Here is a 27,904-nt window from a genome sequence, read left to right on the forward strand (position 1 = left end):
AACAGGAGTCTGATGAGAGGCGTATGTGCATATCTGCTACTGGTGCACATTCGCTTACGGGACTGTGGGGCCTGGTATACCTATATAGCAAATGCAAGCCTTGAGGCTCCTTTAGATTTTAATCTGAGCAATAGCACACTCAATGCACCTTATGTGTATGAGAATCCCAAGTGTGCAGGAGTATAACGAAAAGAAAATGGGGGCTGTGTGGGATATGCACACATCTAGCACTGATCCATTACTGACAGGTAACTCACCTTCTGTTCTCCTCCTAGCAGTGTATATACACATCCATATTTCCATCCCAGTGTACTCAATAGCAATCATTAGTTTTTTTCCATGGCAGACTCAGATTCTTGGGAGGTTGTGGTTGGAACGCTTTATGTTGTGTCCCATCAAGAGTTGTTAATATACCCCACATAACATCTGTTGAATTGGGAAGGTAGAGCTTCAGGTCAATGCTCTGTAGATGTTTTAAAGATAAATAATTTTCTTGGTGAAATTGCCAGAGCAGATGCTGCTCTGACAGCAGATGATCTAAAGGTTTACCTGGCATTGCCACAACAATCTTAAAACAGACTTGCAGTCTGGAATATAACTAGGCCAGAAAAGTCAAGTGAATATCTTAAAATATTTCACTTTTTGTAGTTAAGAGGGTACATGTTACATCCCAAGTATGGAAAGATGACTCTGTCTCCCAGAATGTGTGGTTTGAAGGAAGAATACAGAAACATGAATTTTCTAGTTCAGATGAAGCTTGGCAACCATGACTGGTAAAAACTGGAGCATCCCATTACATGCTCTGTACCCATTTAGAGGAGAGAGATCAGCTGTAGTTCTCCCTCACCATTGTCACTGAAGTGATGGCCTCCAGGAGGTCATCCTAGCTGACAGAAGTCATCAAGGGCATAAAGTTTTTGTCAAGGATAGGGATTCCTGGGAGCTGATGGGTCCAGACACAGGTTCTAGTCCGAGGTGGGAGAACAACCATCCAGCATGCACACTGTGAGAGGGAACAACTTGAAGTACAGATATCAAACCATTCCTTTGTTTGGTGGCTTGAAATGCAGGTAGTCTGTAAGTTCTGCAGATATTCTATTCAGGATATCTGGAATCCAGGACTCTTTTGGCAAGTGGAGATTAAAAAGGTTAATTTTGCTGAGTCTTACTTGATTTTGCCAGGCACTCTGGGAATTAGAAGGACTGACAGGTAAGTATAAAAGGAAACAGCTGCCCCTGGAACACAGAAATGATTGTCTTGTTGACCTGTGCTGTGAAGACACCCATTCAGGATAATTCAAGACACCTTCAAATGTTTTTGATTTCCTGTCTGTGTTTTGAAGAAGTGTCTGCTGAAATCTTTTACCCAGCTATTTTGCAGATTAAGCACAACACAAACAAGATTTTATGCAAGTGCCATAATTTACAGAGAGTAATGCCACATTCTCACACTATTGACAAGAAGTCATGTAAGAAGATTGCTAACAATTATGATGGCTTTTCTGGTTTACGTAATTGTCCACTGGAAACTGGTTTAAGGGTCTGGCTTAACTGTAAAGACGCCATCCAAAAACTACCAGATGACAATAACTTTCTGTCATGACCTGTGTGGTGACAAGATCTAAGCTATATCCTGTGAGTTACCCATTTCCTACAGGAAATTCATCTTTGCTACAATCATATAACAGAATAGCAACCACCTATTCTTCACTGAAATATTAATCTGCTTTCTAGTGTTTCAATCTAGCAAGCATAATTCCCCTGAATTGACGGTATTTTTAGAATAAAATGAGAGGTAAAGATTCTGTGGTTTAAGGAAGTCAAAGCGAAGTTCAATGTCTGATTCAAAAGCAAATTTCCTCATGACAATGTGCAAATTGATGCATTTCTGTAGCTCATTGTCTCCAACAAAAAAAATAGAGGGATGATTTTATTTGTATTTGTGAAATACTCAGCTAATCTTTTCCCGCTTGACTTGTAAGAAAGTGAGTGATGAATTTGGGGTTTGTTTTTTAATCCGCAGTATTTAGAAGTTTCATCTCCCAGGCTAAATGAGACCACCACAGCTATGTCTACACTGGAACAAAAAGTATTCTAGACCAAAAGTAAGCATGGTATATTCTATAGCCCCTCTCCCCAAGCCCTATCCACTCCAGATAACATTATTGTCCACCAACAGACTGCTTGTGAGCACTAGCATGCCAGTGTACTGACCCGCCAGGCTCACTCAGGCACTCAGATGCCATCATCCTCTAAAGAAAAGGTGATGCGCCCATATCTGAGGTCAGTGCTGTATGCTTGCAGTATAAAATGTGGGTAAGTGTGATTTTCAGCAAGGTTTCAGGTCTTCTTTCATTGGAGTACAGATCAAGGTCTTAAGTGATTATGCAAATGTAGCAATTATGTAAATCTAGAAAACCTATAACAATTGGAATTAAGGCTGAGAATGTAAATGTGGACCTTGCTATCTTGCATTTGGTGAGAGGGTTTTTTTTTTGAACAATGTAACACATGAAAAACTCAATTCCAACACAAATATTTTCTAACAAATCAGGTTGTTGGGGGTAGGATAAAGGTTCAGCAGAATTTGTTATTTACAGTTTTCAAAGTCATATACAAATCCCTGTGTTCTGAGTGTTAAACTCTCATGCCCCATACATATGTTGTTTGTTTTATTAGACTACATGTGAATGAAAAGAACAGCTGTGATCTTCCCTTGTACTTTGAAAGGGCTCTGATAAAAAACAAACAAGTCCTCTTTGAGAAAAAATTTCTTAATTTGAATTCATTCATTCTACATGTGCAAGGACCCACAGAATTAGTCCACATTTTCACTACTTTCAAAATCAACAGTGAAAAGGCAGCTAAGGTAGAATTGCACACATGTTCGTATTAAGCTTTGGAGTTCTCTCTTAACACTTCAGTTATACTGCATATTTCACCACCACTGTATTCTAATCTAGAACCAAACTCACTGTAAACTGCTATGACGTTCAAGTAGGCCTCTACCTGAACTGAAACTGTAAGTTCAAGTAATGCCATGTCCTCTTTGTACAATCTTCAGTCACCTAAAATATATTATTAAAATGATTTTTCTCTTTCCCTATATAATTTTTACAATTCTTTGTTGGATTTGGTGTGATTTTTTTAATTGTAAACATTAAGCTGATACAAGCATTTAGCTTATTTTAATGAATTCAGTAAAACTACTTTTATCTGCACTGCAGGCTTGTGTTACTTTTACGACACCAAATTATTTGTTCCAAAGAGTAATATCTAAAGGTATACAAAACCTGGGTGTGCGTAGCCCGTAGTTAAACTAATGCAAAGCCCTATATAGTCTTATAAAGATTTAGCTTAAGTCAGTAAATGAATTAACTAATTGAATCAATTAATTAATTAATTTGAATGCAAGCAAAACATGATGGTACACATATTTCACCATTCAGCACTCACAGCAATTATCAATCATCATCCCTTCTCTATGCCTCCCGGACTGCACATACTCCTTATTTCCCCCGAAAACACACATCTTCAAATACAAGCACAAGTAATGAGAATACAACAACAACACACAAAAAAAAAAGGTGTCTGAATTCAGCTGGATCTGGAGGCTGCTGCCTCCCCGCCACCGAGATGGTGTCAATCAGCTCGCCATTCTATGAGGCAGCTGCCCACAGCTTCTGCTCAGCTGCACATTCAGTATGGGATGTGGAAGGGACAAGATATGGGTGCCGGGATAGGAGTATGGGAACAGTGAATATTGTAGTTCATACTGTGGTGGGGAGGGAGGTAAGGAAGGAAAATGCAACCAAATAATTGATTAGTGTCTCACTGTCACTGCATATTTTATTTGCTTTGTTCTTGGCCTGTTCAAGTTTGATGACCTCTGTCTTTTGGTGATCTTCCACACGCTCCCACTGCTGTCCAAGCTTTCCCATGTGTCAAATGACCCAAATGTTTCTCATCCACTGTCTTCCAATCTGACTGAGCTACTCCTGTGATTAACAGGCAAGAGGTACGTGAACAACGTGCATTTTGAGTAACAAATTCTGCAGCTCATTGAAAAATAAAATTTAATAAAAATATTTTTAACATTTAAGTAGTAGAAGAGATCGATTTGGTGTCTACTAATTTTGGTATTTTTCATATGTAATCCCATTTAAAGACATTGAAATTATATTATGAATTACTGGTCTGTACAGAATCTCTCATTTTTAAGATCAGAGTAACAAGATTTGTTCCTGCTTGCTGTTTCATTGCCTGAAGAGACACAGCAACAGGCAAAGAAAGCAAACAGAATATAGCTGTAGCTGGCTGTGCTCAGGTAATCCAAATATTTAAGTCAAATGTTCCTAACAATAAATAAGCAATCACATAATCTTTTCTATATCAAAGGATATGTTCGAACTCCCTAAGCAAGTTTTGGTTTATGAGGCATGTGATAGTTGAAAGGAAATACAAAATATAAGATACACATTTTCTGAATTATTTGACCAACAAAGGGGAGGGGGCAGGAATGACCTACACTATTCTGTACTTTGTTCTTGAAACAAGTGGAATAACTTCCCCCGAAGCACACTTTGTGACCTGCAGAGTCTGTGACAAGGTACCAGGCCTGCCCAGATACCCAAAAAGGCTCAGTGTGCCCACCTGAGTCACGTAATGTCAGCAGGCATGTTAGCTTAGTGCTCAAAGGAGTGCTAAGGATGTATAATATTTATCCAGACATTAAGAAAGTGCAGTAAATCCCTCTGTGTCATTTTCCCCCAATGCTCTTCAAACACAGTCACATAAGCCCAACCCACATTTCCCTCTTACTATGTGGCAAATATAATCCTCTCCCTTACAAAAAAATCTGAATCTGAAATAACATTAAATAATTTGAAGGAATGATTAACAGTTCTGCTGACTGGTGAAAATCTGGTTAGAGCAGCTGGGGTATGGTGGCTTTTCAGGAGCAGGAGATAAAGTTTATTTGATTCTCTGTAACTGAGTGTCCTCAGTTGAACCTACCAGCCCTTTGCTGTGTAAGGATTATAACTCACGCTACAGTTGGATCAGCCTCCATTTCTATTTTTAGTGCAAATCTTGCTCCTTATTTAGTCCTGATTGCATAGCCAGAACTGCATTCTCAGCAGCTCAGTGAAAAGCCTGCCTGTTCCATTTTATAACTTTTCCAGACAAAAAGATGGGAAGCCTGTAGCTTTCTAAACGGTCTTATTTTAGGAGCTTGCAATATGACACAGTCCAAAACCCAAGGGCCACATGAATCCCTGCTGAAATACTATTGACTTTCCTGGAGTTTTACACAGCAAGAATTTGGCTGCTTTCAAGTTAACCAAGATATTATTTAAAAAAAAAAAAAAAAAAAAAAAAAAAAAAGAAGATAAAACCTCCCCCTCCCCCTCTTCTTCAGTCTAAATACTTGAAATATATTTATTGAAACAGTAATATACATCTGGATCAAATTCTCCAGAAAACATTTTATCCTCCTCAGAATCATAGTTTATTAATCCAATTCATGCAGACAACTACTAGCCAAAAAAGAAATAAACAAGGAAAAATGGAAAATCTTGGTTTTAAAGAATCTCTTAGCACAGATGACCACACAGAAGTAATTTTCTGCCACTCAATTAAAACCATAAGAACATTTTTGGGTTTGAACAAAGTCTTCCCACTACGGCAAGGAGTTGCTGTAATTCTGTCCAAATCAGCTACAATGCTTCACCTTCACTTCTGGGATTTGTTTCTGAAATATCTCCTTAGTCATATGTACTTAGTGAGTTACATTTCCATGTGTTGCATATAAGCGTATGACTAAAAACCAAGATTAAGATGGTCAGCGCCATTGTGAGGCTGTAAACACAGAAAATGTAAAAAACCTACACTTATAATACATGTAAAATACATTTTTGTCTACATGTACTGAAAAACATCAGTAATGGATCTTATTTCCATGTGTGAAGACACTTTGCATCTTATTATGCACTGAAACTACACATACCTCCAAACAGGCCTTTTATTCCTAACCCAAGATAATCATATTCTCACATGCACAGATCTCTTCGTAGATGTAATCCTAAACTCTTTCTCTCCCAACCGGCCATAAATCACTAACGAATTGTTATGCTGGTCAGGCAGTAATCACTGAATTCAGTCATGTTTATTGTACATGTAAGGATATCCAGTGCTCCTCCTGCAGTGAGGAGATTGATTGCAGACAGAAATTTCACCCAGCTGCCCCTGTATTCAGGCTGTTGACCAGTCCTTTTTCTGCCACACTGAGAACACAAAGGCAGATTTAAAAGAAAATTAACTGGAGGAGTAAGGAATTAAAATCAGTGAAGGGAACGATGGACTAATATACTCTTATTGTAAATTCAGTAATTTAATTAGCCCTCAGTCAAGCACTGGACAAATTACAAAGCCAATACAAAACAGAAGGGCCATCAAAATTATGTATTCAGCAGGTCTGAATTTGCATACTTTGTGTTCCCCAAATATCCTATTCATTCTGTGAAAATGGAAGGTATTCCAAATACATGAAGTCAAGTTCTGTATCTTGATTTAAATGACACAGCCTTGAGAAAGAGAAGCTGAATGCCACAAGAAGTACTCAAGATCACTATCTCAAAGGCAGGAGGTTAGAAACTGGAAGGACTGGAAGTTATTAACTGAAAACAAAAGACCCAAGTACTTGCAAGTCTGTTCAGCCTGGCTGCTATCAGCGACATTGTACCCTTATACCCTAAATGGAGACTACTGAAATTTGGGTATTTGGGATATGGAGTGTCTTGCTTCTCAATGGATATGGCTGTGCTTCTCAATGTGACACATAAAGTTGAAATTTCAACACATTTAGAAAAATATAATTAAAAAATACTGCCACTGAGGTGCCAATGCTTAAATCAGGGCAATGGGTACACGACATGTACAAAAATTTAAGCATGATCATTATGACACTAAGGTATTTAAGAACAGAGCTTTATTCTCAAAGGGCCATGAAGACCACTCAGATTTTTTTTTCAGGATTATGCTGAAAGAGACTGAACTGCACGTGAAATCCTTCAGAAAATAACACAGCCAGAGCCTGTGCTAACTTCCTTTCAGCCCTTTTCAAGAAGGGGCTTTTGAGCTGATGCATGGCAGAGGAGCGCAAGAAGCTGATGCTGAGCTGCAAGAGACCGAAACAGAGTGGAAGTTTCTACAACTTTATGAGAATATGCCATATTCCACGAAGGTTTGGAGAAATCTTCCACATGGAGACTCTATCTCTAAGAATAAAACTTAGAAAGAGCACCTTAAGGAATCACGATGAGATTTTCTCTGTCACAGGCTTTCTTATGAAACACCATAGTATAGTGCAAAAATATCAATTTGCCCACAACTACATTCTGGAAATAACTTTTAATAATAAAAGTGACCACGGAATCCATCTGGAAGAAATATTGATCTAAGTGTATATAGCTTTGTTTGTAATTCAACACTATAAAGAGTACCCTAATAAATGATGAGTATTTTGTGTCTGATGTAATAACTATTTCTATATTTTCAGTTAGAAGCGACCAGTTCTGTGTTTTGAGTTAGGAAATGTGCATATCATTAAAATAAAATTATTCAAGTGCCATTTTAAATAAAAATGAAGCAGGTCACTTTGAAGTCAGCTTTGATGGACAGCTTTGTTGTTGTTGGGTTTTTTTTGTTGTTGTTTTTTTTAACAGGAGAGCATGAGTCTGTTCCCTCAGCACCACTTAATCACTGGTAACTTTCATGAAGAGCAAACAAAGGGCCTCTTTTATTTATCCATTACGTTCCTAAGAGGTGAGAACAGCTTGATGCAAATGAAAATCATTAAAGCATTCTGCACTACCATTAACTGTCTCAATATCTGTCTATGCAAATACAGCACATAAGCCAGTGAAACTGCAGCCTCATGACCTTCTGCATTGAAAACCTATGCCTTATGACTCTCTTAACAGTTAAAATAATCTCTATGATGTGCCTTTGTATAAGTGCTTGATTTGGATAGGCATGGAAATGGAGTGCAAGCCATTACATAGAAACATATTCAGTTTCAGGTACCCCTCCACCTTGACTGGGCAAGGGGTAACATCAGAGATATCTGATTTGTTACAGTGCTACAGTATGAATAATAAGGTAAAATGTGATTGCCCAGATCTGATCCTGCATGCAATTACACCCATAACTTCACTCAAATGAGTAGTTCCATTTAAGACACAATGAGCATATATTAATGCAAAATCTGTAAGTGCTTTGTAGGATTAGGGGCCTAATTAGATATAAAACCTACTGACCTAATTCTTTAGAACTTTGTCCTTTGTGTAGCCATTTATGCCCATGTGAATGGTGTACAGAACATTGCTCTTCTCACAAAGTAGCACTCCACCCGACTGATGAAGATGGGTGAATATATAGAGCTAGAGAGTTCAGTCCTCCAACAGCAGTACCTGGTGACAGAAACGCACCAGAACTCCTGTATTCTTAATAGTTTGGACCACAGACATAAGATAGCTCAGATGGCAGGTTATAGAAGGCCATTTATTGCTGTTCAATCTGACTCCTTGGCAAAATTTAGGTACATCAGGCACAAATTTACATCTGCTGCCTAAGAGCTTTTCTAGAGCTAAGTCTTGGCAGAGGTTGCGGATATCTCCCTACCCTTTGGGACACACCTTTGTTGCACACTCTTACGTAGCAGCAGAGGGGTTAAGACACTGTATTATTCAATAGCAGCTGAAGGGGCAATAGTAGATTGGATTTTAGCCTTTCCACTGCTTGAAGGACACTAAACCAGCTTCTCCTGTCTCCTAGGAGAGTGCCCCTATCAGCAGGTGGTTGCATGTAAAGCGCCTCTTACATCTAGCTTGTGTTTTTGCCAACCCATGCTGAGGAATAGAAGACTTAAGAGGCCAAAAAGAATAAGGAAGCTTTAATCTCTTAGGCCTGTTTATGTTCTTTTCATTAAATAGCAATTATATAGCCTGCATACATAGTACTAAGCGCAGGGCCTAGAGACTCTTTAGGTAAGTGCCCTTACTACTAATTTATTTGGGCATTATGGAAACTAATTAATGTATTTGAAGCACTTAGAAAAGAAATTAATCAGTGGAACTGAATACCCCTAAAGGTCTTGTTCTGAATTTGGCAAATCGGCACATTTAAAAAACCTTACCTGAGATACTGCTGCTTTGCCTGTACCGCTTAGTAAAATGGTGCCAAGGATAAGCTTGAACCCCAGGCTGCTCATGACCCAGGCTGTTAAGCTGCCTGCATGCCGTGTGGCAGTACAGGCCTACAACAACTGGTACATCTCAACCAGTGCTGCCACACTGCTCAGGCGACAGTATTTGGAGGCAGAGGGACACAGCGGTCTCTCTTTAGCCCCTTTTTTTTTTTCCACAGTATAGATGTAATATATGGCAAGGAACATTACAGAGAAGCCAAGGAGGAACTTACGAATTCTACTGTCACAACACAGTTCACGTCAAATCATGTGGAATTTTTAAACCTTAGATGCAGCAGTGTTCTCATTCTATACACTCCTAAGTTCAAGTAAGCTTAAAAAGTTTGGGTTTTATTAGGAACATAGAAATAAACTATGCTAACAAAAATACAATATTTACAGAAACGCTGTGCCTCTAACATGCTCATTTGTCTCCTTTTCTGTCAGAACATGACAAATAAAGGACATGTTTCCAGGTAGCGCACTTTATACCTTTTGGCAACTACTGTTGTATTTTGTCTTTATCTGAGCAAAATTTACTTCTAAACAGAACTATGAAACTACTAGCATTTTTTAAATTAAAAAGTGTGATAAAAGAGAAAGTTACTCTGCATGAGCTTAAAAAGCATGGATGTTGATTTGTTTTGTCTAAAAGAAGCAATTCTGAAGTACTCCAGGCACAAAGCAATCCTGTGGCACACAGGAAAAAGAAGAAATTAGGGAACTGGCTAGTAATCTTGTGCTGGAGCAATAGAGAGAAACTCAGGTTACTAGTAGCTAAATCTTTATCACAAAACAGGTTTAAAAAATTGTAGCTGAAACATGTGGTCTCTAAAATATGTATTTTCTTCCTCCAGCAACAACAAAGAAAATGTGAAGAGTTTTTTGTTAATAAATCCAATTTCCTTTTCAAACAAATATATATTAAAAAAATAAAGTGATTTTAAAAGCTTATTCATTACAGTGCAAAAATACAGTCTGGTTTTTAATGTGTGCCTAAAGATTCACCCAGAATAGCCACCACAAATGCTATCTTTAGACAATGATGAAGAAAAACAATCAGGAGATGCAGGAAAGGTATTGTCTAAAGAAAGACATATCCATTTTTCTCAAAGCACAAGAGGTCTTGGCACTGACAATTCTTGTTTCAAAAATCCAGTCCTAATGCCTTATTTCAGAATGATATGGTTTTGCAGACAAGCTCACAACTACATTTGATTTACTGACTGATTCTCTTCTGTTTCCTTTTAAAGATAAGGAATGTGTTTAAAGCTGAGTGTGAGAATGTGACCACTTCTTGGAAGACTCTTTTCCCTCTCTGAACAATCAGAGACTCTTTCAAAGTTATTTTTTACAGCATAATAATTTCCTATTTTTCCACATGTATTAGTACTTTTAACAATTATTTTCTTTGAAAAAAGCATGGTCCCGATGCAAACATATCACTTAATTATTAGAGAAAAAGAATGAAATAGGTCAAAAGCCTAAGTCCTGTCCTCAGAAAAACAACTATGCAAAACACTGTTTCCACAAAATAGGATTAAAAATAGCATATGAAAATGAAGGTGAAGGTGCAGTGGGTGGAGAGATTGCAATATGGCAGTACTTAATACTTTGCAGATTTGGGGGGCAGTGTTGTTTAATCTTATTAGCCAAGTCATCAAGTTCCTGCTTTTGGAGGAAAACAAGTATCACTGATTTTCTTACTAAAGCAGCTGCAAGATTACTCAAGAGACAGCAGGAAATATGCACCACATTATAACAGAATCCAGTCTCAGTCACTTAAGTGCACAGCTTCCAGAGAGAATGTATCCAATTTCTGTACTTGACTAAGAGTCTGTAAGCAACACAGACAATGTTCCTCCCAAGAATCTGGAAAGAGAATCACAGTGCCTTCCCTTTCAATCTTCCCTAACTTCAATTAACATATTATGTTAGATTAGCAGATCTACTCTGTAAATTTGTTTTCTTCCCAAGTTCATATCTCCAACTTTACTTATCTCATGCTTTGAGATACAAAATTATCAATCTACTGGTAACAAAATTAATTTCATCTGCAAGACTCCAAAATTGTTGAGGTAAATTGGTATGCTGATGGGGCCTGCATTTTTAGTGTCATCCTTTAGTAGATACTAATAGAATTGGTAATTATTATTATTATTTTCATTAATAATAATAGAATCATTTTGGTTAGAAGAGACCCTCAAGATCATCGAGCCCAGCCATAACCTAACTCTGGCACTAAACCATGTTGCTAAGAACCTCATCTACATGTCTTTTAAACACCTTCAGGGATTGTGACTCAACCACTTCCCTGGGCAGGCTGTTCCAACACTTCACAACCCTTTCTGTGAGGAATTTTTTCCTAATATCCAATCTGAGCCTTCACTGACGCAACTTGAGGTCAATTTCTCTCATTCTATCACTTGTTACTTTGGAGAAGAGACCACCACCCACCTCGCTACAATCTCCTTTCAGGTAGTTGTAGAAAGCAGTAAGGTCTCCCCTCAGTCTCCTCCAGGCTAAACAGTTCCAGGTCCTTCATCAGACTTGTGCCCAAGACCCCCTACCAGCTTTGTTGCCCTTCTCTGAACTCTCTCCAGTACCTCAATGTCTTTGCTGTAGTGAGGGGCCCAAAACTGAACACAGTGTTCAAGGTGGGGCCTCATTAGTGCTGAGTACAGCAGGACAATCACTTCTTTAGTCCTGCTGGCCACACTAGTTCTGATGCAAGCCAGGATGCTGGTGGCCTTTTGGCCACCTGGGCACACTGCTGGCTCATGTTCAGTCAGCTGTTGATCAACATCCTCAGGTCCTTTTCCATCAAGCAGCCCTTCTGCCACTCTTCCCCGAGCCTGTAGCACTGCATGGGGTTGTTGTGACCCAAGTGCAGGACCCGGCACTTGGCCTTGTTAAAACTCATGCAATTGGCCTCAGCCCAACAGTCCAGCTGGTCCAGAACCCTCTGTATGGCCATCCTACGCAACACTGCCACCCAACTTCTTGTTGTCTGCAAACTTAATGAGAGTGCACCCGATCACCTCATTCAGATCATCAATAAAGAGATTAAACAGAACTGGCCCAAATACTGAGCCCCAGGGCACACCACTCATGACCAGCCACACACTGGATTTGACTCCATTCACCACAACTTTTTGAGCCCAGCCACCCAGCCAGTTCTTTACCCAGTGAATCTAACAGGCCTGTAATTACCGGGATCCTCCTTCCATCATTATCATAATCATCTCAAGCAGCCAGAGAAGCATTTATAAACAGAATATATATCTAGGAAGACCATATTACGGATGAACTTCAGCTACAGTAATCTCGTTTTGGGATTACCTGTATACCACTGTTTGCATTGCCTTTTTTCCATGTGCCATATGCCTAGCAATGTCTTCTTTGTTCACTGCACTGAGAGTCTGTAAAGTGCACTTACAGAAATACAGTATTATTAATTAACATATATACCAGTATTTTCATCTTTATATGTGTTTTGATTTTGGAAAGAGAAAGTACAACTGTGTTTTACTGATGGATGTCACACTGAAATAAAATGTTAATAATTGCTAGCGAAATATAATATACCTAGTAAATAGTTCTATGGTATTCTGTGGCTTTCTGCATTTTATGAAGACACCAATCTTCCCGCTCCTCGCCTCCTGTTTATATATTGGCATTGGAAGAAGCAAACCCTTAAAAAAGTTGAGAAGTGCCCTCAATGCAAGAACTGAGCAAAAAAGAACACCAGCAAAAAGTGCTCAGTAAGTGAACATTTTCGAAACTAGGATTCAGCAGTCATAAGATTAATTTTTTAAACACATATATAAGAGCACTACCTTTGAAATTCTAAACTACACTAAACTTAATTTCAGGCCAAGCAAGCCTGAAAATATTAGCCTTAAAGGACAACAGAACACCAGGTAATATTTAGCTTACAATAAAACAAACAACACTTTCCCCAAAAGCCAGAACAGAATACACAGTCCAATGGAAATCTTCAGATATCACATACCTCAATTTTGGGAAAGCATTTGGTACTCTCATGAAACCTCAAAAATCACTCAGAATGTGTTGGATAGATTACAATGCTGAATGAGAGGTACAAGGACACAAGGACTGTGTAAAAATTCTGAGGCCTAAGGAAAAAAGTGAAAATAGCAAGACTCAAGATAAAACTTAAAACTGACAGCAAAGAATCCTAGGATAAAGGACAAATAGCAACCTGTGTATATATGTGGTGCCACAGGAATTGTTGTGAGGCCTTGTTTTATTTGACATCTTCTTTAACCCCTAAGAGGCCACAACATGGACAACTTTGAAGACATTGAGATACCTCAGAGTAATTTAGTGTGGCTAAAATGCAGCCAGGAAACAGTAAAATGAAACTGAGTACAAAAAAAAAAAAAAAAAAAAAAAAAGGCAAGCTACTTCTACGGAAGAGACTGAGAGAAATATTCTGGAACAGATTATGGAATATATTCAACAGGATGCAAATACCCCAGAGGCATAATATTTGTAAAGGATCTAAGCATAACAAGCAAGCAGAAACTACAAATAGATTTGTAATACGGTACCAACAAAGAGACTAATTTAGATTTGACTTGCATACTTGGAAGCACTGTATCCTGGAGCAGGAAGGTTACAGTTTCTCTATGCAGAGCTGTAGGGCAGACTGTAGAACACTTTATTTGTAAACAGTCAACAAAGTCCTTCAAGCCTCTTGATGCACCAAACATTATTACTCTAAGTAATTAATTCTGCCCGATACATGGAGGTCATACGGATGCCTGAAATAAAGTAAAAAACTCTGTCTGGAAATAAACCATGAACTCTTCATCCATGTTCTTTGCAACCACACCTGGAATTCACCAAAGAGCTCTAGGCATATTACGAAAAAGATCTCTGCAAATTGGATGGAATTAATATAAAAATAACATAAATTCTTTGGGATCTGGAAAGACTCAAAAGGAAATGTTACAAAACTATACAAGTGTTACCTTACTTGCTCAAGGTAAGCAAGTAAGAAGTTCAGAATGCTTTTTTCTTAACATTCAGTTTGTCCCAGAAAATTATTTCAAGGGAAGAAAAATAACTATTGGAAGCAACAAAAAGTTATATATACATATTTAATTAGGAACTGAAAGATTCAGATAATACAGGAAACATATACTGAATTCTAAACTATATGCAAGTGTCCTAATAGAAAAAAAATAGTAGGCATCTGAAACTGCAGTACACATTCATATATTACAGGGACCAATACTGACAGAAATGGACAAAGCATTTAATGGAGCTCTGCTATCTCTAATTTACTCCCAAAACATTTTAAGTTTACTCTTATGGTGACACTTCTCTCTCTGTTTAGATAACAGATGGCTGTCTGTGATCTACATATTGGAATAATGCTTCTTTCACTTTGTCTGATGCATGAATGAGGAATGCCTCCCATAAGTCAGACTCCATGGCAGAAAAAAATACACCATCTAAAATTAAATGGATTTCACCACTTACCATCCAGCCCCATTTCTGTGATTCATTCACAGAAACACATTTTACATTTTAGAACAATAAAAATTCAAATAGTAACCACAAACTCATGTATATTTGGCTACAGAAGTTATAGGAGACTGATAGGGCTTTTAGCAGTTACAGTACTTGAAAACTTTCCATGAAGAAATCTTTTTATTTACTTACTATTTGAACCATTTGGGCTAACTCTTCATATCAGACATATTTCTCAACGGAGAGTTTCAGCTAAATGCTTCAACTATGCATCAGAACTAGAATATGGAAAATTATTTTTTGCTTGCCTCTCTAAAAACAGTTCTTACAACCATTTACCTGAGCTGCACTGTATGGAAAAAAAATTCAGAGTTTGATAGAGATATGCACATGTGTAGATATGTGTACATATAAATCAAATACACTTTGAGTTAATAAACCCCACCCAGTTACATATGCTTTCTCCTGGGAAGATGATGGAAGGATCAATCACATGCAGCCTCAACTGGCAGCTCTGTTGTAAAAACAAACCAATTACTTTTATTTTTACAACAAAAGCTATTCAATCACTCAACCATTTTCCCCTTTGTATGTCACTACCTGCCAGTAACTCTAACTCTCGAACATACCACTCGTACAAACAGTATTAATGTTCAAATATTATGTGTCATTACACACAGTTTTGTCTTTTAAGTCCATATCCAACTTTTATAGTCATTAGACCCAAGCACTAGACAGGGTTTTTTTTAATTACACTGATTCAGCAATGCCACTCATAAAAACTGCTCTAGCACCATTCCTCAGTTATCTAAGACTTTATCAGTTCATCATAACCAAGTTTCTTCCACAAAATTCTCATTGTCTTACATCCAATCACTAAACTTCAGTTATTACTACGCTGTTAACTGTTCCTTAACAATGTATGTGTTCTTTTCATACTAAACTTAATTCCTTATGCAATCATATAAGTATTTTGCTCTTGACAATAGGTCATTTTCCAGACATAGGAGGGAACCTCGGTCCCTTCTAGACATGTAAAGTCTGTCAGCACAGAACAGATCAGGAATTCCATATTTAGAACTAAAATTAGAGTGTTTACTGACCATTTTCTTACATTATGCGTATGCTGCTTTTCAATTAAATACATTTTTTCAATTTTTAAAAAGTGGTATAGTTCTACATTGTCACACATGTAATTCTTTATTCATTTTTAAATTCCAGTTTATATAATTTTCTTGAATACTTATGCATTTTCCTGTATACACGTTCACTGGTAGGTTTTTCTGATACAAGGCAATGACAAGACCTGAAAATGTTGGAAAAAAATTTGTCACTTTTGAAACAAACTAAAAATTCAATAACTTTTATTTGAAATATAAGTTGCTAAATGCAAATACAACCCAGAAAACAAAAAAGGTCAAGAGTGGCTTTGCATTTTCATTTAAACATTATGCATGTGAATTTATAGATTTTTTAAACAACTCATTTATAGATATAAAGATATACATGAGGTCACAATACGTGTTGTAACAGGGTCGCATTTGATGCTACAGTCAAGGTTTTCTGAAACAGAAAGCTATACCATATCCATGGTATACAATACATTTTGTACAATGATGATAAAAAAGTCATTTATCCTAACGGCTAAATTGTCTGCATTGATTAGAGGAACCCGCTATTGAGATGTCCAGGGAACTACATGCAAATTCTTCTAGAATTTTGATCATCAGGTGCAGTCATGCGCAATAACCAGCAAACATCATACATAACCCTGTTCATCACCTCATCGACCTCCATATTAAGCTTTCTAAAATGCTCTGCCCTGCTGATTTCACTGAGAGAAACAATTCATTGCTCCATTGCTTAGAAACCTTCTTTCATGGCCAGCTAATTTCCAGTTGATATCTAATCTCGATGACAACTGAAAAAATAGTCCAGATAAGGTATGTCCATGATCTTGTATAATCACATTGATATATCACTTGCTTTGATAACCCACTTCATGCAGTTTATGATTGTACTTATCTTTTAGACCCCATGATGGGGGGTAGATTCATACTATTCTGACTCCCAGATCTTCTGTCATTTCTGACATTCTCGTTCAGAGGAAAAAATTCTTAGCAATTCCAAAGTGCAAAATCTAGCTTTTCATATGCAAGATATTATGACATTATCATTATTCCAGTCTAAACCACACTATTCTTCCTATATGATATGCCTGTTCTCCCTCCTCCAAACGTAAGGTTACCAGCAACTTTTATTTATATGCTAAACATGACTACGCTGAAGACATTAAATGGGTGGACTCCACCTGTAGCCAATTTCCAGTTTTATTGTCCTTCTTTCAACACAATCCACTGTCACTTCCCACTAGCAATTCTTTACATTACGCATGCTACTCATTTCTCATATGGCACTATATTGAATCTTTTTATAAAGTACAGATTAAATCTTCATTTCCTTCACCAATAAATTAATTATTTTATAAAAAAAATACCCATTTACCCCAACAAAATCCACCTCTACTAGCCAAAAAAAAAAAAAAAAATGATGTGCATTTAGTTAAAAAAAGGCAAAATTACATTGATTTTACTCTACAGGAAAATTCTAAATTTTAAGACAGTCATCAGTTACAGTGATAACTAATACTATTAATGCTCAATACTATTAGTGCTTTTTATTTCTATGCCTTTGCTTAACCTTTTGTTTCCTATGTTCCACATACTGCAACAGTAGCACGTGGTACTTCCTTGGGCTCTCCTTCAAACACATTTGTTACTTTCCAATCATATGGCATGATTCTTGGCCTGACAGGTTTAACGAGTGCCTCTGCTAAAGACTGCTTTGATACATCTAGTATTTTCATAAGTGAGACCTAGGTTAGTTTTCTCATCAGCTTTCTAGTGGTAAGACACCGTTGGTGTAAGGCCATTGATTAAATGTGTGACTGCCCTGGTTTTGATAGAACCTGACTCCATTACACTTCAGAGCCTATTGCCTAGCCTGTATCTATTCACTGAGAACTGGAAAGAAAAATTAATAAAAACATCTCATTAATATCTTAAGCATTATGTCCAAAGCACAGTTATCTCCACAAATGAATTTGCCAGCCTAAGTGGCACTCTAAGCCAGTTTGGTATCCTACAAGTTAAGATAAAATTCAGATGGTATTTGACTTCACTGGTATGATGGGCACATGCAATTGCTGCCTCAAATTCTGGCACAAGTGGTCCTAACTACCTGGAGTATAAGCAAGGCTTGCCACAACTCTCATATGAGGAACCCTCCTGAATACCTTGCCTATGATGTCTGGTCTAATAAGCAATCTTAAAACATGAAAGAACACCAGAAATTAATCTTTCCTAATATTTTGCATAGGTGTATTAGTTCATCCATTAACGTGCTGTTAAGGCACTCATGCGTGAAATGTGGATCTGTTTTCAAATACCAGATCTGCTCAACTTGGAAGCATGAGCTATCTTTCCCTGTTCTTTCACCTCCCAAATAAGATAAAGGTTGTACTTGCTTAGGTGCCTAACTCTAGCAGAAAATTCCCAACTGAGAATCCCGAGAGAAGACTTCAGCTTTACTCCTTTGGGCAGAAGAATATTCAGTTTATACTTTCTCAGCATTTGTAGAATCCTTCTCATCCAATGTACTCACTTCTGTGGACTAAGAGGACTTATGCCTTGCTCTGAGTGTTTAGGGAACCTCAGAGCCTATCATGAGAATACAGATTCTTACATATCACAGTATGGCAAAGTATGCACAAGCTTGGCAGTCCAAAGTTACACAGCATAGCACCAAATATTTTAGTCTGAAGATTCTGTCTTTTTTCGTTCACTTAGTCCATGGGGCACACCAGGAAATACAATTCCTGCGTAAAGTAGAAAATCTGACTGTCTAGGTAAGGATACCAACTGGGTGGACCACATATTACTCCTGATTCATCTGGCCAGGTTTTCTCTCTGCAGAAACCATGTTTCTGTAACGTGAAAAATCAACACCTGAGGATGTGTGGACCTTACTCAGCCCTCATTCTGAAATATAGTTTGGATAAATCCAGGGCATCTCCAGACCGAAAGACTACTCCAAGATTTCAGAGCAAAGATCTCAGAAATACTGAACATCCTCAAAATCAAGAGGAACTCTAACAAAGATACAGAAGTCAGTTTTAAATTTAAGATGTACTCTCTCTGTGATAGTCTAAACTTCTGCCATCATATTCTGTTGCATTCTGCTATTATAGCTAGCTATTTGAAAAATGTGGCTTTTCCCTGCCCTCCATCATGTTTAGTTGCTAAATGATTGTGTCTACTCATATTTGCATTTAAATATTTTCGTGAGCTGCCAATGGTCATTGTGTGACCATTTTCATTTAAGTTAGTACATAGTAAAGATTAAGAGAAAGAAAAAAAATGATGTGCATTTAGTTAAAAAAAGGCAAAATTATATTGATTTTACTCTACAGGAAAATTCTAATTTTTAAGACAGTCATCAGTTACAGTAATAACTAATACTATTAATGCTCAAATTTTTATTTGAGCTGTTTAACTGTGCATGATTAGAAGTAGTTATGTATTCAAGGTTGATTATTTTCATGCAAATACATAGCTGGCTAATGGGGAGAACAGCTGCTGCTTAGCAACTGGAGGAACAGAGAAAGGAGGTGACTTGCTTTAGAACAGAAAACTGGATGAAACCTTAAAGAGAGTACATACAGAGTTTGGAGATACCAGGGAAAATGGGTGGTAATGCTCTCTAACCATGATGTCTCCTTTTGCAATTATTGACATCACAGGATGTCGGCATTTTCAGGTAATAAAGGATAAACTACAAGAAAATTTATATATAGTAGATGCACAGACATGTGGGCACGAACAAATAAAACAAGTGCTAAAGACAAACCCTGACCTACAAGCTGAAATGTAGGAAATCCAGAAACAGGCTTTGTGTCTGTCATCTACTATAAGGGTTAAACTGACCTTTAGACTTCAGCAACTTAAACTAGTGATCAATTTAAGCTACCACAAGCCAAGACTGCTGAAAGAAGTGTTCTCTCTTTCTTCCTGCTGCTCAAACACAGACCCTGCACTGTCTCCTCTGCTGTGCAAACACAGGCTTTCACATACCTACAAAATGAGACAGATCAGGGACCTGATCTAAGTTAAAACTAACCCATGGTTTTTTAGCTGGATCACGTTTACCTAGATCAGATTCTGAATCCAGTTGATTATGCAGCTACTCAAATGCTTGCACTGACATGAGGATGGTAGGGGACCTTCTGTGACAATGCTGACTCCAAACTTTTCTGAAAAGATACTCTTAGCTTGGTGCGACCTTACAGACTAACTTCTTGACTTGACTGCAAGAAAAATATGAAAGCAGAAGCGCACTCTAAGAAATGAAGGGAAACTGAAAAGGTACAGCTCAGAAAGCATGCGAGTTCCATATAAACGTCTACATGACTATAAGACCACTTGGATCAAGCACACTTCTCTCTGATATAATAAACAACATAAAAAATAATAATGAAATAGAAGACTCTGAATGACGTGCTTTAGGGAATCCTGCTTTATGCTTCTAAACAGTTAGTTATTCCAGCTATCTAGACTATTCTATCTGAGCAATTGCTTTCTCTTCAGCAGGGCTACCAGATACAAACTTAGGCCTACATCTCAAGCACCACACTCGTTCAGAAGACAGAATCCTCCAGCAGCTTAAATGTTTTGGACCATACAGCAACCCAGCTGAGGTGCAGATACACATCATACTCTACTGCCTATGGATATGACAACAGAATATTATTGTAGTGGATGGGCATCCCCTAGCAGGGAAGCAGACAGCTGATGTTGTAGTATCTTAACCTCATGCAGGAAGGGGCAACAGAGCACATTCGCCAATGTTCAAAGACATTAAGCCATTGGTGAAATAAATGGTGGGAAGATACAATGCTCAGGAAGTTAGACGATCATGTGAACAGTAAGACCACAGAGCACAGAATGGAGTAACACAAGAACAGAATAGTGTCTCTACCAAAGTCCTATGGAAAATGAGGGAAAAGTATTAGTTAAACGGCAGTACAAAACGTATTCAAATGAGTCAGAAATGCTATTTGTTACCACGCTTAACCAGCAACTTTCTAGAGATTTATTAGCCTTTGTGAAATTTAAGTATTCATGAAAGTATTCTTGCAGTCCCAAAGGTTTCCCAAATATTAGCCTTGCAAATGTAAATACCTGTCAAAAAATCTAACTTGTAGCTCAGTTATTCTTTAGATACAGTGGAAACAGTTTGGGTTTCAACCCTATTTCAACTACTTCTGTGACGTGAGATTTCTAGGTAGTTTGACCTTTTTTCTACTTGCACAAAAATAAGTTTAAGGAAGAAAACAGAAGCGAGCTAGAGAAAATAAACCACTTAGAAAGAAAGAATAGGAAACCAGTTATCCTTGAGTAGACAGGCAAGCTTCCTGTTCATTACAATGAAAAAATGAAGGGTAGCAACTGCCTGACCTGTCTTTTGTTTAAATCTAAAACCAAAACATATGTAAGTAAAATGTGAAACATATGTTTTACATATTGGACTTTTGTCAGATTTTATTGATTTGTAAGTTTGTTTCATATCATCCAGTCTTGCACGCATATGTAACAATATAATTCTAAGTATATGTTAGAATATTTGGCTTTTTTATAGGCTGATCTTCCACACTGGCAATTCTTTAGTTTAGGTATTTGGTGTGTTTTTTTTCCCCACAAACTCAGCTCTGAGACAAAGAAACTGCAACAGGAATCCCAGCTCAAGGTTTTGGCTATCATTTTAAATGAAAACCTGCACAAGAGAGCTGTAAAATGCAAAATAAGCTATCTTAAGGTCCCAAGGACCCAATAAGACAAACCTAAATCCCCGTAAATTTTACCCAAATTAATAACAGTGGGCAGGGAGGCACCTCGCTCTCAGGACTCGCTTCCCCCCCGATTAACGCAGGTTCCCTAGGGGTTGTCTCGCCCACTTTTGCCAGGGTTCAAGAAGCAGAGAGCCTGACCCCAGGCTCGGGCCGCCCCTCCCCAGCCGGAGAAGGCCCGAGGTTGCGGCTTCCGCACCGCGGTATGACAGGAGGCCGCTTCTTTACAGGGCAGCGCCCAGCCCGACCTTTATTCCCGGGTCGCAGGAAGGTAAGGGGCAACCATGGAGACGGGGGCGGCCGGTGGCGAGTGAAGGGGGAAGAGGAGGCCGTTGTCACGGGGCTGAGCGGCCCGGAGGAGCGGCGGGAAGGCTGCGAACACGCCGAGCCCAGCCCCCGCCGCTGCGCGCCCGGCCCCACCCCGCCGCCACCCGCGCGCTCGGCAACGGCACCAACCGCCGCCGCCCTTCCACAGGCCTCGCCCCCCGCTTCCGCCGCAAGCCGCGCGCAGGGACCGTTACAACCAAAGAGGGCGCCGACTTCAGCGGAAGCGCTACCTGAGCGGTTCCGCTACTCCCCCTCCCCCGCCCCCCTCCCGCGGCCCCGTGAGTAACGACAGCAGAAGGTTTTCCCGTCTCCCTCCTCGCCCCCTTCCCGGCCGCCCACATTTTTCAGTTTTCGTTAGGCCCCGCAGCGTGCGGAGACTCACCTTTCCGCAGCGAGGCGGCTCGGCGTCCAAAATGGCGGCCGACACAGCTTAACCCCATCGTGTCCCAGCAGTACTCCCTCTCGTCCTCACCCCAACCCGCCCCATCCGCGGCTCGGAATTCCGCAGCCGCACCCCAGCCCGCCCGGCCGATCGCCGAGTCACCGAGCCCCCCCCCCCCGGGAGGGTGGTAAGCACTGGAAAGACTTCCCCCACTCCCACGCACACTCGCGCCCCGTTTGCTAAGCCCACCCGTAAGGCAGAAGGGGAGGTGGGTGTATGTGCTGCGTAGTGACACCTCCCTCGCTGCGCCCCCCCCGCAAGCACACGACCCGTCCACCTCCCCCTTCCCCCAATGGTTGCGTCCGTGACATCATCATCATGGCAACAACAGCTGCAGCCCGGGGCCGGGGAGCCGCCGCCGAGGTGTTCGTGCTGCTGCGGGAGGACGGGCCCGCGCTGTCCGTGAGGCGCTCGCGGCCGGCCGGGCTCTAGAGCCCGCGGGACACCCGGCCGAGCGCGCGCGGCCGCGCACGCGCCCGGAGGAGCAGCAGCAGCAGCAGGAGGGGGGAGGCGGCGGCGGGGGGAAGAGCGAGCGAGCAGCGATAGACAGAGAAGGCGCGTGCGAGGCTGTGCGCGCGCCTGTGTGCAAGGCTGTGCGCGCGCCGGCGGGCGGGCGGGCGGGGAGAGGCAGGCGGGGGGCTGCGCTCGCGCGCTGCGGCGGGGGGAGCCGTGCGGGCTCCGCGCTCGCTCGCTCCCTCCCTCAGTGCGTGCCTCGGCGGCGGCGGCGAACAACATGTTCTCAGTGCGGATCGTGACTGCCGACTACTACATGGGCAGCCCGCTGCCCGGCCTGGACCCCTGCCAGTCCCACTTCCGAGAGGCCCCGACCAGGCGGGTGCCCGTCGTGAGAGTCTTCGGCGCCACCCCTGCAGGTAAGGGACCCCCGTCGCTGCCGCCGACGGCCCCGCTGCGGCGCGGGTCCGGTTGGCGCCGGGCCCGCCGCTGCTCCCCCCGCCGCCGCGGCGCAGGCGGCGGCAGCTCCTGCTCTTTGTGGCTGGGTCGCGCCCCCCTTCTCCCCACCCGCCGCTGCGGCGCGTCTCACCTGCCAGCGGCGGCAGCGACGGAGCGCGCCGGGCCCAGCCGGCCCCCAGCGAGGAGGAGAGCTGCCCCGGGTGTCTCCGTGGGGAAACCTGGCAGACGCCGCTATGGGATGAGGTGTCGTGTCGTGTCCCGCCGCGCCCCTGCTCTCCCTCTTGCGCGGCCGGTGGCGGTGGGTGCCGCGGGGCTGGGCTGCAGGTGCGGGCCAGGGCGGAGGGCCCGCGGCCGCCGGGGCTTTGTGCGCGGTGCGGCCGGAGTGGGGACTGCCCCGAGCGAGGGGCGGCAGCTGTGCAAACACCGGGAACAGCCTCCCGCTCCGCGCCCCCCGCCCCCATAACGGGCAGGATAACGGTCTGTGGGCACGGGGCGTGAAGGCAGCACACCGGGAGATGTGTTTCTGCGGGCGAATAGCGAAAAGTAGAGGGTACAAGGGGAAACCTTTGAACGTAATCACGAGAGAGACTTCTGCATTACTTACAAAGTGTGTTTTTTCTGTTGATCTTACGCTGGTGTGGTACAAATCGCATAAAGCGATAGGCATTGGTGCTGCACTGCAGAAGGTAATGTCCTGACTGCTGGCCACATGTTGCCCCCTGAGACTTCCTAATGTCACATCTCACTCCTTCATTGCTTCTTGTCTATGGACTCATGGTTATAGTCTTTGCACCTCTCGAGTATGTTTCTGACCATCAGAACAAATTTATAATGAATTTAATATTTACTGTAGTTTACCCATACATAAAATATTAAGTTTGGGAAACCCTGTTCTTTGAGATGTTGGACATTGTTAAACGTCATTGCTTGTGATCTCTTTATACTTACACTGTATAATGCTGACCTTGGGAATTAAGGTTTTTCTGCATACTTGATTGATTTACATGTTGAAAATGAGGTATTGGTGTATACATTACATGTTAGGTAAGATGAAAAAAAAGTAATAAAAAAGCACAGTAATGATATTATTCCCTTTACCCAGTTACTATAGTAGAGCAGATTTCTTTTGTTGGTGGTGATTTTTTTAAATCTAGAATTATCTGTCTGTTCTCTGTTTAAGCACAGAGGAACGTGAGATATTAAAGCTATTGTGATCTGATGCATCTACAGCTCCAAATTATTAAGTGGATGACTGGGATTAATAGGTACAATATTGAAATAGTGGGGCCTACTTTATTGTAGTTCTAATTTTGCATACAAAGGAGATATTATGTAATAATATTTATGTAATGGCACGAGTAGCTATTTCATTATTAAAAAATGTAGAGCCTGAGGTTGTCTGGCAGGTAGCAGGCTTTCTGTGTGTGCGTGTGGTTAACTCATTAAGGCTTATTTTCTTTTAAGAAAGTGCTTAGGCTATGCCGTATCATGAATGTGGCATCATAAAGTAAACAGTGAAGTAGTTTAGTTGTCCGACTATTAGGAACACAGTAGGAAATCCCTGGCTTCCCAAACCATAAACTTTAATAATAGTTTGCATAATAGAAGTGTTTCTAATTCATCTTGGTTAGAGAAGACACTTCACTACAGTCTGCAAAGGAAGTGTGACTTGGCTGTCTTCTATTTATTTCCTTGTCAACCTTTTTAAGGGCTTCTTTCCTTTCTGTACCTTTAGTAGTGTTTGCTAATAAGCTTCAAGAACGTATTACCTCACTATGTTATTTTTTTCCTTTTTTAAAAAAGGAGGCAGATCTAATTCTTTCTTTTTTTTCAGGAGTGTTGAACCTAAGCAGTCATTGTCAGAAGTAATGCGTGTGACCTCAGAGAGGGAGCCACCCAATTATTTATTTGAGACTTGAAATATGTAATGAAATTAAGTAAATCACATCTAAATTGACGTTTCTTTTGAGGAAAAATAAATAGTAAAACCAACTTCTAACATATTGTATGTGACAATGAGGTGTACTTATTGTTTGGTTTCCAGGCAGTGTGATGGCTTATCTTTAATTGAGTTGGTCTGGATAAGAATAACCGTTTCTCATTGGGTTTAACATGTATGTCTTGCCTGCAGGAAAGGTGCTCAGTTGCCATACTGCCTACATGACAACAAAGCACTATGTCTGTATAGGCTACTTCACCTCCGGCATGATTAACTCTGCATGAATCTTTGTATGTTTAAAGCTGTGTTTCCATGCTGTGCAGCTAATTAGGAGTCAGGTTCAGAACAGACTCCAAATTCCACCTGCTGAGTGAAAGGGGATTGATTGGTGTGTGGAAGTGGCTTATGCAGATGTTTAGAAAGTCAAACGTTTAGCAGCAGCGTGTCTTGTGTCTAGTATCAGCTAGGGATGTTGGTTCTGAAGGCACCTACCTATGCTTTCTGCAGCCTTCTTATGGAGGTGTTATGCTCAGTGAGGTATATGGATGACAAGGATTGCCGGTGTCTTGTTCTTTGAGGGCTCTTTTGTAGTCTTGTACTCAACAATAGATTTGCAAAGGTTTGCTGTTACAATGTATAAAATTAAAGTGGTTTATGGTATGGCAGTTGGGGGAGGTAAAACCCAGGCTTTTAATTAATAATAATGGATGAACTCCAAGAAGGGTCTGTGTTGGCAGTAATGTTTGACAACTTCTTTAGGTCTTTTGAAGAAGAAACCTCGTATTTTAGAAGACTATGCGAGTCATCTCTTGAGGTCCTATATCTTTGCATAATAAGAGCTTGAAAGGCAAGATATCAAAATTTTGTTTAAGCCTAAAAATGCACCCACTATTTTCTGTTCTGTGGAATGCATGGAGTAAAATTCTGACTACAATAGCAAAAGGTGAAGTGAATTACTACTAGAATTTATGTTTGAATGCATCTTAGCTGGTTGAACCATTTCTTTCCATTTTAGCTATTTTCTGCTTGAAGCAGACTGGCATGTCTGTTGACATAGTGACTTGCACAAAAGTATAATTTCAGAAATGCTACAACACTACCATGGTGATAATACAATGAAATCAGTGTTGAATTCATGCTTTGTTGTATAAGGTCGTAGATATTATTTGATATAGTAGTCTTTTTATCTCTAAAGGAGTCTTGTAATATTGCTCCTTATATTTAAAAACAGTAGGTTTTAATTCACTAGGTAATGCTCAACTATGAAATAAAATTTAATTATTTTATCAGGCAGTATTTCTTTTCTGCTAGCTAGCCATTTTTGTAAATGCTTTTTATTAAAAGAAAATTAAAAAAACCTCTGAGAAATTGCAAGGCCTGTTTATTAGAAGGAAACCATAATGAAAATTGAATTTTCTGTTTATGTATGGTCTTCTGTTTAATTGGTAATTCTTGAATTGTCATTCCTGTTGCTAAGTTGTGCTGTATCAGGGTATCAAAAGCTGTGATCTATTTCCTACTAACTTTTGGCCATTTCAAGCTCTTGGAATCTCAAGATTTCACTGACTGCTTCAAAATAAGTATGTGAATGCTCAGTTGGGTATTTCTGTCTGTTGCTTATTCAGCTGCATGAAGACAGAACCAGACTGCAAATCCATCCATAAAAAAAACAGGGTGAGACTAGATGTCATGTTAGGAGAGACATAACTAATGAGCTGAGATGGCTAAATTATCACTTTACTTAACAAGACTGAGTACAAGTAGCTGAGAACACTAATCGTAAACCATACACAAGATATCCGTTGGTGTATGATAATGAGACTATCTGAAATATTTTTTTAAAAAATCAGTATTCTAATTTGGGCTCGATTTGAGGCTCATACATGTGATAAATTTTATGGAAATATGTACACATTTTAAAATTGCTTTTGAAGGGTATTAGGCTGAGAAAGGTATGTTCAGTTAACAGGAGGGTCTTTGGAGAAGGCAAATTAGGAATTTGCATAAGAAAAATCGATGTGTAATTTGAGGAATAATATAGCTCTACTGTCCTCCACTGCCACTTTATATACTTGTCTGTTTTGAAGCGTTTTGTGTTTTACATTGTGAAATCACCGATTCAAGAATGAATCTTACTTCAAGCAGCACAAAAACTCAGGCAGAGAAGAGGGTGTTTTTGTGTTACTCTTGCATGCTTTTGATGCTGAGCTTTTCTGAGGCTAGGTGTAATTTAGAGTGGGGTTTACAGTCAGCAGAATCTGAATGTTTCAGAGAGATGTCTAAGTTTGGTGGCTTCACTTCTCCTTGGTTTTCTGAGAAGGGAAAAAAACAGAGGCAAATGCTCCAGCTGAAATCTGGCTTCTTTCCAGCAGCAGTAGCTCTGGTATGACTCAGTGAGGGGGCCTGCTTATCTTCTTTCTTTTGTTCTTCCCTCCCCTTTCCCCCTTCACTGACCTGGCTAGGCTGTGTATCTGATCCCATCCCAGTCTTTCCTCTGTTGCTGCTCACTTGAGAAGGAATGAGCTCATTGCAGGAACTTGCTGTTTTCTATGCTTTTTTCTTCTCTCATTTTTTGCTGCCATTTCAGACACTGTGTCCCACAATGGTCATTCCCCATGGCATCCTCAC

General features: G+C 40.2%; 1 protein-coding gene and 1 long non-coding RNA gene across 2 annotated transcripts in view; one reads left to right on the forward strand and one right to left on the reverse strand.

Moving 5' to 3' along the window:
• LOC309437368 overlaps positions 1-22,929 on the reverse strand; it is a 35,345-nt gene extending 12,416 nt beyond the window's left edge. Inside the window, exon 1 of the long non-coding RNA XR_014183537.1 lies at positions 22,366-22,929. This is a non-coding gene — a long non-coding RNA (uncharacterized lncRNA). The remainder of the gene's footprint in view (positions 1-22,365) is intronic.
• A 122-nt stretch (positions 22,930-23,051) lies between these two features.
• The window catches only part of REV3L (REV3 like, DNA directed polymerase zeta catalytic subunit), a 118,472-nt gene continuing 113,619 nt past the window's right edge, over positions 23,052-27,904 (forward strand). Inside the window, exon 1 of the mRNA XM_082047715.1 lies at positions 23,052-23,297. Coding sequence (XP_081903841.1) covers positions 23,159-23,297 — 139 coding nt within the window. The 5' untranslated portion in view covers positions 23,052-23,158. The remainder of the gene's footprint in view (positions 23,298-27,904) is intronic.

This window comes from Streptopelia decaocto (genome assembly GCF_964273445.1).
Source record: "Streptopelia decaocto genome assembly, chromosome: 3".
Lineage (NCBI taxonomy): Eukaryota > Metazoa > Chordata > Aves > Columbiformes > Columbidae > Streptopelia > Streptopelia decaocto.